This window comes from Bufo bufo, chromosome 7 (assembly GCF_905171765.1).
Source record: "Bufo bufo chromosome 7, aBufBuf1.1, whole genome shotgun sequence".
Classification (NCBI taxonomy): Eukaryota; Metazoa; Chordata; class Amphibia; order Anura; family Bufonidae; genus Bufo; species Bufo bufo.
Window position 1 is genome coordinate 188,874,143 of NC_053395.1, and position 15,866 is coordinate 188,890,008.

The window sequence follows — 15,866 nt, forward strand, 5'->3', positions numbered from 1 at the left end:
TGCATGTGCGCCCACAACAGAGTGCCTACCGCCCATGCGTCTCTACCACCTGCATGAGTTTTTGATTGGGATACTAGTGACATCAGAAAAGGCAGACACTCTTAACAAGGGCAAAAGGGGAGGTGTTGGGCAGCATTGACAAGTGGGAACCACTTACCAGAAGAAAGTTCTCCCGAGGATAGGCCATCACTTGTGTAGGGTGGGACAACTCCTTTAAATATAACATTGCATAAACAATAATGTGAATTATAACTTTCTATATTCAAAACAATATTAGATTCTATTCAATTTGTAATAAATAAATATATACAAATTTTCAGAGGCGTACATTTACACAGTTACCCAACTATATAATAGATGTACACTGAGGAACAGAAGTATTTGAACACCCTGCGATTTTGCAAGTTCTCCCACTTAGTAATCATGGAGGGGTCTGAAATTCACATTTTAGGTGCAGGAAATCACATTGTATAATTTTTAAAGAATATATTTGTCTTGCACTGCTAAACATAAGTATTTGAACACCTGAGAAACAGCAAGAATTCTGGCTCTCAAAGACTTGTTACTGTGCCTTTAAAAAGTCCACCTCTACTCCACTCATTAATCTAACTTAGTAGCACCTGTCTGAGCTCTTTAAAGACCCCTGTCCACCGCACAGTCAGTCAGACGCCAACTACTACCATGAGCAAGACCAAAGAGCTGTCAAAAAAGACATCAGAGACAAAATTGTGGCCCTCCACAAGGCTGGAAAGGGCTACGGGGCAATTGCCAAGCAGCTTGGTGAAAATAGATCAACTGTTGAAGCAATTGTTAGAAAATGGAAGAGGCTAAAGGGCTCCATGCAAGATCTCACCTCGTGGGGTATCACTGATGATAAGAAAGGTGAGGAATCAGCCCAGAACTACAAGGGAGGAGCTGTCAATGACATGAAGAGAGCTGGGACCACAGTTTCAAAGGTCACTGTCGGTAGAACACTACGATATCATGGTTTCAAATCATGCATTGCACGGAAGGTTCCCCTGCTCAAGTCATCACATGTCCAGGCCCGTCTGAAGTTTGCCAATGACCATCTGGATGATCCAGAGGAGGCATGGGAGAAAATCATGTGGTCAGATAAGACCAAAGTAGAACTTTTTGGTCTAAACTCAACTCGTCGTGTTTGGAGGAAAAAGAAGGATGAGTTGCATCCCAAGAACACCATCCCTACTGTGAAGCATGGGGGTGGTAACATCATGCTTTGGGGGTGCTTTTCTGTGAAGGGGACTGGATGACTGCACTGTATTAAGGAGAGGATGAATGGGGCCATTTATTGTAAGATTTTGAGCAACAACCTCCCTACCTCAGTCAGAGCATTGAAGATGGGTTGTGGCTGGGTCTTCCAACATGACAACGACCCAAAGCACACAGCCAGGATACCCAAGAAGTGGATCCGTAAGAATCATATCAAGGTTCCAATAGACCTAAATCCAATAGAACATCTTTGGAGGGAGCTGAAACCATGTGTTGCTCAGCGACAGCCCCGAAACCTGACAGATCTAGAGGAGATCTGTGTGGAGGAGTGGGCCAAAATCCCTGTTGCAGTGTGTGCAAACCTGGTCAAGAACTACAGGAAACGTTTGACCTCTGTAATTGCAAACAAAGGCTTCTGTACCAAATATTAACACTGATTTTCTCAGGTCTTCAAATACTTATGTTCAGCAGTGCAAGACAAATACATTCTTTAAAAATCATACAATGTGATTTCCTGAATTATTTTTTTAATTCTGTCTCAGAGTGGGAATGCACCTACAATGTGAATTTCAGACCCCTCCATGATATCTAAGTGGGAGAACTTGCAAAATCGCAGGTGTTCAAATACTTCTGTTCCTCAGTGTATGTACAGGTCACTCTGGTAGACTAGTATGTAAACCATTCAATAATGACAGTTACTTGTAAAAAATGTATTATAATGAAAGCTACATTATCTCCTCATATCTTCATAAGATGTGCAAAAGGTTAATTCATGACATCCCATAATCCTTGAAGAGTGAAACCGTCCTTTAGCTTCTCAATGGCGAGGCCAAGCTCCTCAGAAAAGACTGGTTCACGATCTTGTTGCTTATAGGACAGAAATAAAAAGCTTGAATAAATCTACTAGAAAATCATACGACTGGATATTATAAATACGTAAATGTCAAGAACTTTCTGTACCTTGTTACCATCTGCAAAATAAGCCTGAAAAAAAGTAAAAGGGATAGTACATCAGTAGGAGAACGACGAGCTATTCATTTTATACCTTATTTGCTTTCAGAGGAAAAGAAAGAAAAAGGTAACTAACAAGGTAAGCTTCATTTGGAACATTTATGGAAAATTACTAGGATTTGCCTTAAGTGTCTGATAGGTGCGGGTGCAGCTTGCTCTTCACTCCCTAAAATAGCTGAGCCCTAGCTTGGCTACTTTCAGAAGTCCCACTGAGGCGAATGGAGAGAATGCTGCACATGCGTGGTCTACTCTCCATTCACTTCTCCAAAAAATTGGGAAAACTTTGAAAGTAAGGGCTATTTGACCATGAAGGAGAGTGATGGGGTGCTGCGCCAGATGACCTGGCCTCCACAGTCACCGGACCTGAACCCAATCGAGATGGTTTGGGGTGAGCTGGACCGCAGAGTGAAGGCAAAAGGGCCAACTAGTGCTAAGCATCTCTGGGAACTCCTTCAAGACTGTTGGAAGACCATTTCAGGGGACTACCTCTTGAAGCTCATCAAGAGAATGCCAAGAGTGTGCAAAGCAGTAATCAAAGCAAAAGGTGGCTACTTTGAAGAACCTAGAATATGACATATTTTCAGTTGTTTCACACTTGTTTGTTATGTATATAATTCCACATGTGTGAATTCATAGTTTTGATGCCTTCATAGTCATGAAAATAAAGAAAACTCTTTGAATGAGAAGGTGTGTCCAAACTTTTGGTCTGTACTGTATGAGATAGACTCATTACATGCAAAGCGAGATATTTCAAGCCTTTATTTGTTATAATTTGGATGATTTTGGCTTACAGCTTATGAAATTTTGAGGTCCCCTTTGCTCAGGGGGTATGGATTAATTAGCTGACTAGAGTGTGACACTTTGAGCCTAGAATATTGAAACTTTTCACAAAATTCTAATTTTAATCTGCATTAATGCAATTCCTTTTCATTTACATTACTGAAATAAATGGACTTTTGCACGATATTCTAATTTTTCGAGTTTCACCTGTATGTCAACTGAACAAAAAAACAAAACAAAAAACTGAAGGGAAACATTTCTATACGGCCCCCGTCAGGTCTTCAAATCTGCAGTAGAAAAATCTGCTACATCTAAAAAAAAGGTTTAAAAAACTCAGTTTAAGGCTCCATTCACACGTCCGAAATTTCGTTCCGCATTTTGCGGAACGGAATTGCGGACCCATTCATTCCTATGGGGCAGCACGATGTGCTGCCCGGACACAGAATTGCGGACCGGCACTTCCGGGTCCGCAATTCCGTTCCCGAAAAAAATAGAACATGTCCTATTCTTGTCCGCAATTGCGGACAAGAATAGGCATATTCTATAGTGCCGGCAATGTGCGTTCCACAAAATGCGGAACGCACATTGCCGCTGTCCGTGTTTTGCGGATCCGCGGCTCCGTGGATCCGCAAAACACGTTGCGGACGTGTGAATGGAGCCTAATTGTATTGTACTAAAGCATAAATCCACAATCTGGAAGTGTCCTAAAAGGTGAATCTTACCACAAATGCATCTGTGTGCTCATCAGCTTCTATCTCCACATCATCCTGAACCTGTTCCACGGTCAGCTCCTCCAGAGCCTGGGGCTGAAAAATAACACAAAAGACGTTTTATGTCCTAAAGCTTGGCCTCGTATTAAAGGGAATCTGTCACCAGCGACCTCCCTGTCCAGCTGTTTGTATAGACCCATAGCTGTGGTTCACCCGATTAAAATGCTGTTTTTCCTTTGTTTTTTTAAATCAGATATTTCTTTATTAACATTTTCCAGTCTTATTTTATCACATTAACATGATATTTTGTAGACCACAGATGTATACATTATCTGTCATATATAGTATATAATATATACATTCTATTACACATATCTACATAGGACATGGCATAAATCCACATATAGCCTCTGGTATCAAAAGTATCTTCAATGTGAGTACAATTATCCATCCTAAACAAATAAACCCATACCTCCCCCCCCCCCCCCTCCCTAATCCCTTTAAGGCAGGACACACTCCTAAAACATCTTCCTTAGTCATCACTCTCGGGGTGTCGGCACCACATTACTCTTAAATAAGCCATCTACCATCATCTAATTCCAATCAGCGATGTTCCATATAACATCCTAGTCCATCATCAATCTTCCCATACAGCCACATTCTAGTTCCAGGTAACCCCCTCACTATCAGGCTTCTATAAATGCCCCACACACCTGCCACCATCCAATATTCTATATGTTTTTCCTTTGTTGATCTGAGGCTCCGTTCCTGAGTGGTGATACTTTTTCTTATTATGTAAAATAGGGCAAAACATTTTTTGGGTGCAATGAGCGCGTCACATTGCTCCTGTCGGACCCAAGCGCCACTCCTTTCTATGGCTAGCTGCTTTAATTGACAGGGCCAGGCAGTGGCAAAACAGCCAGGGAGGGGATGGCCACAGAAAGGAGCAGAGGCTGTGTGCAACAAGAGCAATGGTGACACCCTTATTGCACCAAAGGCATGTTAAGAAAAAGTATCATCGTTCGGAAATGGAGAATTAGATCAACAAATGAAAAGCAGCTTAAATAAAAAGAGGAGAGCGAGCACTCACAACACCTGTGTCATATGGAAATGATTTTACTTGGACCTAATAGGTCAGAAAACGTTATAATACTATTACATTCACTACTAAAATACGTCCACATTAAAATACAATAAACATAAAATGGTACCAATTTGATTACACGACTGTGGTCGGGGTAAAGAATCCGTGGCCGCACTCCGTGACACTTATGAAATAGTGTCAGTGTCTATAAATTGAATAGATGAAAGTGTCCTAAAAGTTCCTCATGTGGGGCACTTTTCACGGCTTGTTTCCAATGTGAGCGGACACCATGTATATCAATTCCTGCAGAAAGGTTCGCTCCTGCCAGAAGAGTAAAGGCAAAGTCCCAAACTTAAGATTTTCAGTTCCTACCTGGTTCCTTAGTTATGTACCTCGCTATGTGGCGTCTCCTCGAGGCGAGCGGTGCTGGCCGTCCGAGCGTTCTCCGCCGCAAATCTCAGGCGGGTGACGACACAGTATCGCGGGATCCGACAGGTAGGATTCCAGACAGCAAAAATGCGCTGAAGGCTATGTGCGTACTTGCTTTACTGGAGATTCATCCATGCATGGCCATGCAATCCATAAGAGGGTCCGGTATGTTAGGTGGGGCGCTTTTCCTTCTCTTACACCAGACGCGTTTCGGGGCGTCTACACCCCTTCCTCAGTGGTCAAAACTTTGACCACTGAGGAAGGGGTGTAGACGCCCCGAAACGCGTCTGGTGTAAGAGAAGGAAAAGCGCCCACCTAACATACCGGACCCTCTTATGGATTGCATGGCCATGCATGGATGAATCTCCAGTAAAGCAAGTACGCACATAGCCTTCAGCGCATTTTTGCTGTCTGGAATCCTACCTGTCGGATCCCGCGATACTGTGTCGTCACCCGCCTGAGATTTGCGGCGGAGAACGCTCGGACGGCCAGCACCGCTCGCCTCGAGGAGACGCCACATAGCGAGGTACATAACTAAGGAACCAGGTAGGAACTGAAAATCTTAAGTTTGGGACTTTGCCTTTACTCTTCTGGCAGGAGCGAACCTTTCTGCAGGAATTGATATACATGGTGTCCGCTCACATTGGAAACAAGCCGTGAAAAGTGCCCCACATGAGGAACTTTTAGGACACTTTCATCTATTCAATTTATAGACACTGACACTATTTCATAAGTGTCACGGAGTGCGGCCACGGATTCTTTACCCCGACCACAGTCGTGTAATCAAATTGGTACCATTTTATGTTTATTGTATTTTAATGTGGATGTATTTTAGTAGTGAATGTAATAGTATTATAACGTTTTCTGACCTATTAGGTCCAAGTAAAATCATTTCCATATGACACAGGTGTTGTGAGTGCTCGCTCTCCTCTTTTTATTTAAGCTTTTATTATTCTTGGGATCGGGCTCCCAATTCAGAGTTAGTAGCACCCATCATAGCTATTAGGTGAGAGCCACCCACCTACATATATACAAATGAAAAGCAGCGTTTTAATCAGGTGAACCACAGCTATGTGTCTATGCCAACAGCTGGATAGGGAGGTCGCTGGTGACGGATTCCCTTTAAAAGAGAACATTCTGTATCTAAGTGTTAAAGAGACATTTTATCAAGAGCTTTTATGTCTATTTATATTTCCTACAAGGACCTGTCAGTCCTGCCAGGACTACGTCATAGTAGGGTCAGTATATTTGTGAATACATTTACCCCTGATATGCATTGTTCTGTCCTACACACACTGAGAGATACAATTGTAGTTTAACAACTTTTAATAGCAACCACTTAAAAAAAATGGTCCTTCACATCAGAGACACACAATGAGCCGATCATAGGGTGTTCTGCTGTCATAACCGCTTTCCCTACAGAAAAAAAGAAGCTGAATAGCTTGAAATGAAGAACCCCGACTTCAGGGACCCTGAAGAATACCATTCTGGAGCCCCTGGGCCGACAACGGGAGCCCCAATATAGTCAGGTCTGAAGCCCAGAATCTGACAAGAGTCAAGTCAGGAGCCCTGGGATACTCTGGACACCTTTCCATTATTTCTTATTGTATTCTACTTATTGTGTGCTAAAGATCATTTTTAATTGAACTATAAAATATTTAAAAAAAAGTTTGTTTTCTGACAACTTGATCTGCTGCCCTCATCTTTAATTCCCTGACAGCTCATACATTCTCATTTAAAGGAGTTATCCCATGAATTTAAGACTCTTTTTTTACTCACATATCTGGAAGACTTTCTTCCCTTTCTGTGGGTGGGCAGCAGCTCGGCACATGAGACAATCAAGCACCTGAATCTCCCAGGATGCACTGCATTTAGCTCCTTCCTCCCCTGACATATAGCCCCAGAGACACATATGGTATGCACTACCCCCACCTTTCCTTCTCCTATATCTAGAGAGAGATAAAGCTATATACACCTCTGTGGAAGTAGGAATGAGTGAATACAAGGTGTCTAAGCAGTGCTATTCTATGAGACCATTACACTCTGTGAGGTACAGGGCTGGTTCTAGCTTTGTTAGAAAGGTATAGCCATGTACCATATGATGTCCGATTTTTTTTTTTTTTTTACATCAATCATGGCATAACCCTTTAACTTACTTTGAATGTTGAGTGATTCCAGCTCTCGCTGTCTCTTGCCTATGACAGCACAGAGGCGTCATGCTAAGTCATGAAGACTGTAACTGAAGTGTTCTGGGTCACCCATGAGTCATGGGCACCTCGCTATGTATAACTGACAGCAGTGCACATTGTCATTTTATTTATGGTACAACTAATCTCCTCCAGGAAACTATACACATATATTCTTGAAAAGACCTTTAACATGATTCATGGGGCAGAGATGTGCACCTGTGCCAGCAGTTTTATAGAAGACACATAAGCCTTCTAGTTACTTACTGTGTCTGTGACAAATGGAGTCTAACATATCTGCTAACCGTTCATGACATGTAAAGCAGAAATGCCCTGTCACCTATCATAAATAAAAATGACATTATTGACATCAGACACTTAGCGTGCAGCTTGAAAGAGCTCCAGGACCATTTCTGCTGGGAACACGGTGATCTTTCTGAGAAGGGGATCCTCACTAATTGTTGCTATATGTTACTCTGAAGTATATATGTATTTTTACATGGGTTGCTAGATGGCCGCTAGCACATCCGCAATACCCAGTCCCCATAGCTTTGTGTGCTTTTATTGTGGGAAAAACCCGATTTGATAAATATGCAAATTAACCAGCGATGAGTCCTGTACGTGAGATGAGTCAGGGACAGGACTCATCTCAGGTTAATTTGCATATTTATCAAATCGTTTTTTTTACACAATAAAAGCACACAGAGCTATGGGGACTGGGTATTGCGGATGTGCTAGCGGCCATCTAGCAACCCATGTCCTCAGCTCTATACACAAAATCCCGGTGACAGGTTCCCTTTAATGTGGAGAGCCATAAAAAACATAATGTGCATGAAAAAGCCTGAGGGGAGGTAAATGAGGTGTACTGAGCCATTTCTTATTTGACATTATGGGGGGGTCGTGTCTAGATTCAGCCAACACTCGATCCGTAGGGCGCGCTGCAATGGGACGGGGGCGTTCCCCAGGTCAGAAACGAGTCCTGTAATCTTTGATTATTTGCTGAAATAAAGAATATACCTTATTGAAATACAGAATGCTTGCTGGGATTCTTCTGACACATAATGGAAGGGACTCCAAAAGGAGAAGTCCTCTCTAAGTATTACATGGCCAGAGTGAGTATGAATTACTAATCTGAAGTCAATGGCATGTGCACTACTCAAGTATTAGTGTTGTTAAAAGTGCTGGTCCTACTTAACTCCCGTTAAGAGCGTGTTCTGGGACTCCAAATAATTTTGACCAAAGGCAGGAAGTTTACGCTATAAAATTTTTTTAAAAAAAAGGGACGATACAGCAAGCAAATGTCGAGGAGGAAGCAATCGCCGGCTTGTCAGCAGAGGAGACCGCTGCATTTACATGCAGCGATCCCCTCCACAGTATAGGGAGGAGCGATCACTCGTGCCATCACTCGTCCCCATACAGACTCGTTGTTTGCCAGCAGCAGAGCGTGATACAGCAAACAACGATTTTTGTGTCCGCACAAAAGATCTATTAGCGTTTCACTTGTTCATCAGGTATTCGGCAGGACCTTTACACCGCCAGATAATTGCTAACAAGTATTCCCATGAAAGCTTGTTAGCAATTATCTGGCAGATTTCTGGCTCGTGTAAAGGACCTTTAACTCACCTTCTTAATTACCCAGAAACCATTCTGTGCTTCCAGCAGTTTATGCTTCTAATACTGCAATGACGATGTACCCAACAACTCTATGTCACCACTGCAGCCAGGCAGTGGCTTCTGAGGTCACACGGGGAAGTCAAGCATGGAGGCAGCGCTGGAAACAAAGACTGCCTGGAGCATCAGCACTGGAAGGGGGAGATAGGTAAGCAGGTTCATCTCTGGCCTTCAGCAAAAAAAATTTCAGGGCCCCTGAAAACCCCTTTCAAAACAATTCAGAATTTTTTTTACCTTTTCTTCCATCTCATATTCTACTCCAAATATGGGGCTTGCAGAGTAGACTCTGTGCAGTGAATTAATCTCTTTCACAGAATCCTGGAGCTTCTCTACCGGGTCAATTTTAAAGCCTAGCACATAGCCACCGCTCTAATCCACAAGAAAAGGACACAAGATTAATGAATATAATGCTGAAAACAACAAAGTCCAGCATAAATATCAATGAAACCACATAAAAACATAAGAAAGGTTATTAAAACTGCCTAGTGAGGTAATATTGCAATCACTAAAATATCAAAAGTTTGCAGCCAATTCATATCTGAAAGGTCTTGAGATGTTATGATTAATAGACTAAGATCTTGAAACTGTAAGATAGATGTAAAGAGTGGAGAATGGATGTCACCAATCCTTACTGGTCTGTTTATGGATCCTCGAACCAGTAGGCACTGCAGTAATCTAAGGGGCCCAGCAGGCTAGCTTGGCGCTATAGGCCGTGGTCTATGAATGAACCCACCCTGAAGCTCAGCCACACAGCTGCTGGATGGACATTTACTCTGCATGTTGCCCCAGCTTTACCACCAATCAATGGACTTGTCCCCCACCAAGCATGGGCACTTCTGAATGTAGGGGTGGCTGTCCTCTATTGACTCGATTTCTTCCCTCTCCTATAGGAAAATGCTAAGCGGTTACAATAGACACCTTGTATAAGAGGCGCTGGTCACTCACTAATGCACTAAAGAGAAGAGCTCATTGTATCCCGCCACCTTCCACACTGTCAGACATTTAAATACGGCATCCATTTGCATTGTTTTTAATCCATAAATTGCATCCTCCAGTGGAACCTTAGCTGGCCACCTACTCACCCTACCCCTTGTCATGCCCAGATTAGTCTCAAGAGCTTCATTTCTTAATTCAAATATATAGCCAGGTAACATTCAGCCAAGTTTACGTGCTCTGGCTATGAGGGTGAAGAAATCAAGGTATTGCCTGCAAAGCAGTGCGGCCATTGGCCTCCACTGGCAGCCTGAGCATGTAAACCTGGCCTTAAAGCGGTTTTCCGAGATTTATTTAGCTGATGACCTATCAGTATACGATCGGAAGGGGTCAGACACCCGCTGAACAGCTGTTTGAGAAGGCAGCGGGGTTCGCACTAGCGCCGCAGGCTTCTTTCAGCTCACCAAGCACATCACCATAGCTTGTATATCAGCTGTGCTTAAAGGGTACCTGTCATCATGATTTTGGGTATAGAGCTGAGGACATGGGTTGCTAGATGGCCGCTAGCACATCCGCAATACCCAGTCCCCATAGCTCTGTGTGCTTTCATTGTGTAAAAAAACTGATTTGATACATATGCAAATTACCCTGAGATGAGTCAGAGCTTGAAAATATGACTCTTCTCTGATCACACAAGTAAGATATGACTCTTTTATGTTAATTTGCATATGTATCAAATCGGTTTTTTTACACAATAAAAGCACACAGAGCTATGGGGACTGGGTATTGTGGATGTGCTAGCGGCCATCTAGCAACCCATGTCCTCAGCTCTATACACAAAATCCCGGTGACAGGTTCCCTTTAATATCGCATTCGCTTCTATGGGACTGAGCTGTGCCTAGGCCATGTGACGTCACATGGGCTCGGAAAAAAAAGGGGAAGGCAGTGCGCTACTGTGAGCACCCGAGCCTCCTCTAACAGCGGACTGGTGGAGTCCTGGGTGTCAGACCCCCACCGATCAGATACTGATGACATATCCAGAAGACGGGTCATCAGTTTAAAAATAAAGTCTCGGAAAACCCTTTTACTCTTCTGGCTGATTTTAAGGAACTTTTACCCAAGATCATGGAAACATGCAGCCTTCAGACTTTGCACCATCACACTGTAAATGTATGTTGTTTTAGACTACAAGAATATGTTCTCTAATTTCTACTTCCGCTCCAGCAGACCCCTCACCGCTCCTACGCCCACTTTACTATATACACAAGAACTTATCACTGTGGCGGAGTACATAATAAAATACTGCAATGTACATGGTAATAGCTTTTACCTGCTGGGAGCTTTCAATCACAAGAGCTAAGCCAAACTTGGAGTCGCGTATCTTTATGGAACGCTAGTTTAATAAAAAGACAGAGAAATAAGCTATATAACTGAACAGACACACCATATACTGATACTCCTGACATGCAATACAAGAGACAGCGCTTAATTAACAAGTAAACACAGGCCGATGGAGCAGGGAACGCGTCCCTCCCGACAATTACCTGATCATCACTGGAGGTGAAGCGCTGCCATCACTCGTCCTCATGCAGCAGATCGCAACATGGGTTGCTAGATGGCCGCTAGCACATCCGCAATACCCAGTCCCCATAGCTCTGTGTGCTTTTATTGTGTAAAAAAACCGATTTGATACATATGCAAATTAACCTGAGATGAGTCACATTTTTTTTACACAATAAAAGCACACAGAGCTATGGGGACTGGATATTGCGGATGTGCTAGCGGCCATCTAGCAACCCATGTCCTCAGCTCTATACACAAAATCCCGGTGACAGGTTCCCTTTAAATGGCACGATCTGCTGCCCAGAAATGACAACTGAGGTGTCCGCATGAAAGATTGTTTCACCCGATGAGTGAGTGTTACACATAAAGTGTACGCACCACTATTTTATTTAATTTACAACATGCTAGACACAGGGGAGGTCATTTATAAAGACCCCTATAGCTGGCGATGGATCCGCTGAAGTTATGGCGCCGGCCTCTACATAAGTACGAAGTATCCTGGGCCAATCTAAATGTAAACCAGCTTCCTAGCTGTCTTACATTTAGACCATTTTTTTTACACCTAAAAGAGGCGTAGAAAATGATGAATGAGACGGGACTACTGGCCTGTCCCCTTCTCTGCCCACTTTATTAGACCTGGCGTCAGCAGGGAATAGTCACAGAATGCGGCATAAGTAACCTCTGCGTCAGAAATATGCCTAATATAGGTGTATTTCTGGATAGCAAATGACCCCCAGGGTTTTTCAGCCAACTTTTGTACCAACTTTTTTTTACCTAGTCCTATTTGGTTTTGTCACAGTCTTGGACAGATATTAGCGCATCTTGCGGTCAGCTCTAGGTGGTATGAAAAGTGGTGTGACAGCATAAAGTCCTATGGCGCACTGTGTCACGAATAGGAATACTTGTGGCGCACTGCGTTGCATCTTCCCTTTCCCGCTTTGTAAAACAATATCACAGATTTAAACACATTAAACACTCTAAATACATATAGTGAAAAATGCAAACTAAAAATGGTGCATCCATAATATACTTAATATATCTGCCTCCATGTTTTAGCTTCTAATAATTTGACTAATATTTACTGCCCCGTTTTTTCCCACAGATCCCTTGTAATAAATGCCTATCCTTGTCCGCAAATGTGAAAAAAGTAGGACATGCACTATTTTTTTTGCTGAAGGGAAACACGGACAACGGACGCGGAACACAAACGGATGAACTATCAGCATTTTTTTTGCTGACCCATTGAAATGAATGGGTCCCCATCCTATCCGCAAAAAAAACGGAACGGAGGCCGAGAAAAACAACTGTCGTGTGCATGAGGCCTAACAGTGAGATAGGAAGAGACCCTCACTCAGCAGGGCATTCCTTATAGCTTTTTTACTGACCTGAATATGTCATTTTTGTTGCTAATAATTGGAGATAAGGTGTGTGTCCCGGCGCAGGGCCCCCTGTCCTTTTATTTCATGCATTTTTTATGTTTTACAGCTTTCTCATTTGTAAAATTGTTTGCAGTATGTGGATTTTATATAAATACAAGATTATTGTTACTATGTACTGATATTAGGTAATTATATGTCTACTGAGATGCTATTTAATTACGCTGCTCAGGAAACTATTGTGATCAAGTCAATGCAATCACCGAGACAGTACAATTTAAATCTGATCTGATTTACCAACATTAAAATAGAAATAAAAAAAATAAAAAACTTACGATCTGAAGGTACGGTATGCTGACATTAAAACTGTCATTCATGTTGGCATGCCAAACTATCCTGACATTAGTTATAAAGAACGTGCCCAAGTTACCCTGTGAAGGAAAACAGTGAAAAGGTGAATATACAGAGTCAAGTGAAAACAAGGTCTTAAAACTAGATCTGTAATGCTTCTGTACATTGATATGAAGTACTTCTGCGCCATAATAACAAGCCATCTTAAAGGGGTTTTCCGAGATTTTAATACGGATGATCTATCCTTAGGATAGGCTATCAGTGTCTGATCGGTGGGGGTCCGACACCTAAGACCCCTGCTGATCAGCTGTCAGAGACGGCACCGCTGCTCCTGCGGCCTTCTCACAGCTTTTCCTGGGCCAGTGACATCACGCTCATCGGTCACGTGGCCTAGGAGCAGTTCAGCCCCGTTGAAGTAAATGGGGCTGAGAGCGATACCAAGCACAGCCGCTATACAACGTACGACGCTGTACTTTGTGACCACAGAGAAGGCCGTGGCGCTCACAGGAGCCTCAGTGCCTTCTCAAACAGCTGATCGGCAGGGGCCCCGGGTGTCGGACCCCTACAGATCATATACTGATGACGTAGACTTTAAAGGGGTATTCTGGCTATATATAAAGTTATCCCCCAATATAAGAAATAGAACTATTAGATCAGTGGAGGTTCAACCACCATCACAAAAATGGGGGCCCCCATACCCACAAGGCCCCCTCAATGGAGAGGCAGGTTATGTGTCCTGCTCTATTTATTCTCTAAGGGACTGGTGGAGACAGCAGTGCCACTCCATTCATTTAAGGGAAGCCAGTGGTGTTCTTGTGATTGGTAAGGGTCCCATTAGTCAGACCCCTGCCGATCTAATACCATAGTTATCCCCTATGTTGTCCATAAGGGATAATTGGCTCCTATGGTCCATGGTTGAAGATTGTGTTTCCTGAAATGCTGATGCAGGAGATCTAGACAGAAGATTTGTTATAACAAGCTTTTTGAGATAAATAGACAGGGAGATGAAAGACTGTGCAAACAATTAAAAAACATAGTGCATAATGCAAGTTCTTCTCTGAAGTACTGCAGAAAACGATTCAAATGCAAACTGCACACAAGAGGTTTCTTAAAGTCCTAATAATTCAGCATAATTCTGTACTGTACTCAGCGGAATGGTACATATAACTATAAAGACCCTCCCCCACATCCCCATCTCAAAGTAGCAGTGTGAAAGGTCGTGCAAGCCACCGTATGTCTTGTTTTTTTGTTATCCAGTCAAATGTCATTTCCTTGATAAAATACTGTTTATTACCTGGTCACTGGATAAGTTCCATACTCCATTGATTTTGTCATAAACTTGTTCCCGGGGAAGGAGTCTTAGTTGCCTATTTTGGATCAGTGCCCCTCTTAGTTTGAGATCTCGATACATCTTAGAGGTTTCATAAGCTCTATGAAAATACAAAAGGAAGCAAAATGATTAAAAATGAATACTGGATGCATGAAAGTGAGCAAGCAAAAACATACCATACCTAGTGGTATAACTGAAGAAAACAGGACACCTAACCAACCACATAAAGATCAGACCTCTAGCATAGTAACATAGTAACATAGTACATAAGGCCGAAAAAAGACATCTGTCCATCCAGTTCAGCCTGTTATCCTGCAAGTTGATTCAGAGGAAGGCAAAAAAAAACAAAAAACTGTGAGGTAGAAGCCAATTTTCCCCACTTAAGGGTAAAAATAAATTCCTTCCCGACTCCAATAAGGCAATCAGAATAACTCCCTGGATCACGACCCCTCTCTAGTAGCTATAACCTGTAATATTATTACACTCCAGAAATACATCCAGGCCCCTCCTGAATTCTTTTATTGTACTCACCATCACCACCTCCTCAGGCAGAGAGTTCCATAGTCTCACTGCTCTTACCGTAAAGAATCCTCTTCTATGTTTGTGTACAAACCTTCTTTCCTCCAGACGCAGAGGATGTCCCCTCGTCACAGTCACAGTCCTGGGGATAAATAGATGATGGGAGAGATCTCTGTACTGACCCCTGATATATTTATACATAGTAATTAGATCTCCCCTCAGTCGTCTTTTTTCTAAAGTGAATAACCCTAATGTTGATAATCTTTCAGGGTACTGTAGTTGCCCCATTCCAGTTATTACTTTAGTTGCCCTCCTCTGAACCCTCTCCAGCTCTGCTATGTCTGCCTTGTTCACAGGAGCCCAGAACTGTACACCAGTGGTCTGACCAGTGATTTGTAAAGTGGTAGGACTATGTTCTCATCATGGGCATCTATGCCCCTTTGATGCAACCTGTAACGGACCGTTCAGCACACAACTCCGTTCAGACGATATTCTCCTTTCCATGCACAGGCAGCTACTGCAAGCACCAGTCTGCCGAACTGCAAACTACACGAACACTGGAAACGGCGGAACAGGAAAAGCATACAATCGGCTTACACTCCTGGCAATCAGCAAACAATCCAATTCCCCCAATAACGAGACGACACTTCGTTTTGAGGTCAAGCAGAACTGTTTGTACTTGCACGTACAGCC

General features: G+C 42.9%; 1 protein-coding gene across 1 annotated transcript in view; it reads right to left on the bottom strand.

Annotated features, from left to right (window-relative positions):
• Positions 1 to 1,766: 1,766 nt before the first annotated feature.
• BBS5 (Bardet-Biedl syndrome 5) overlaps positions 1,767 to 15,866 on the bottom strand; it is a 29,597-nt gene continuing 15,497 nt past the window's right edge. Inside the window, exons 6-12 of the mRNA XM_040440035.1 lie at positions 14,619 to 14,754; positions 13,309 to 13,404; positions 11,365 to 11,427; positions 9,336 to 9,470; positions 3,744 to 3,827; positions 2,191 to 2,214; positions 1,767 to 2,097 (exon numbers count right to left, since the gene is read on the bottom strand). Coding sequence (XP_040295969.1) covers positions 1,996 to 2,097; positions 2,191 to 2,214; positions 3,744 to 3,827; positions 9,336 to 9,470; positions 11,365 to 11,427; positions 13,309 to 13,404; positions 14,619 to 14,754 — 640 coding nt within the window. The 3' untranslated portion in view covers positions 1,767 to 1,995. The remainder of the gene's footprint in view (positions 2,098 to 2,190; positions 2,215 to 3,743; positions 3,828 to 9,335; positions 9,471 to 11,364; positions 11,428 to 13,308; positions 13,405 to 14,618; positions 14,755 to 15,866) is intronic.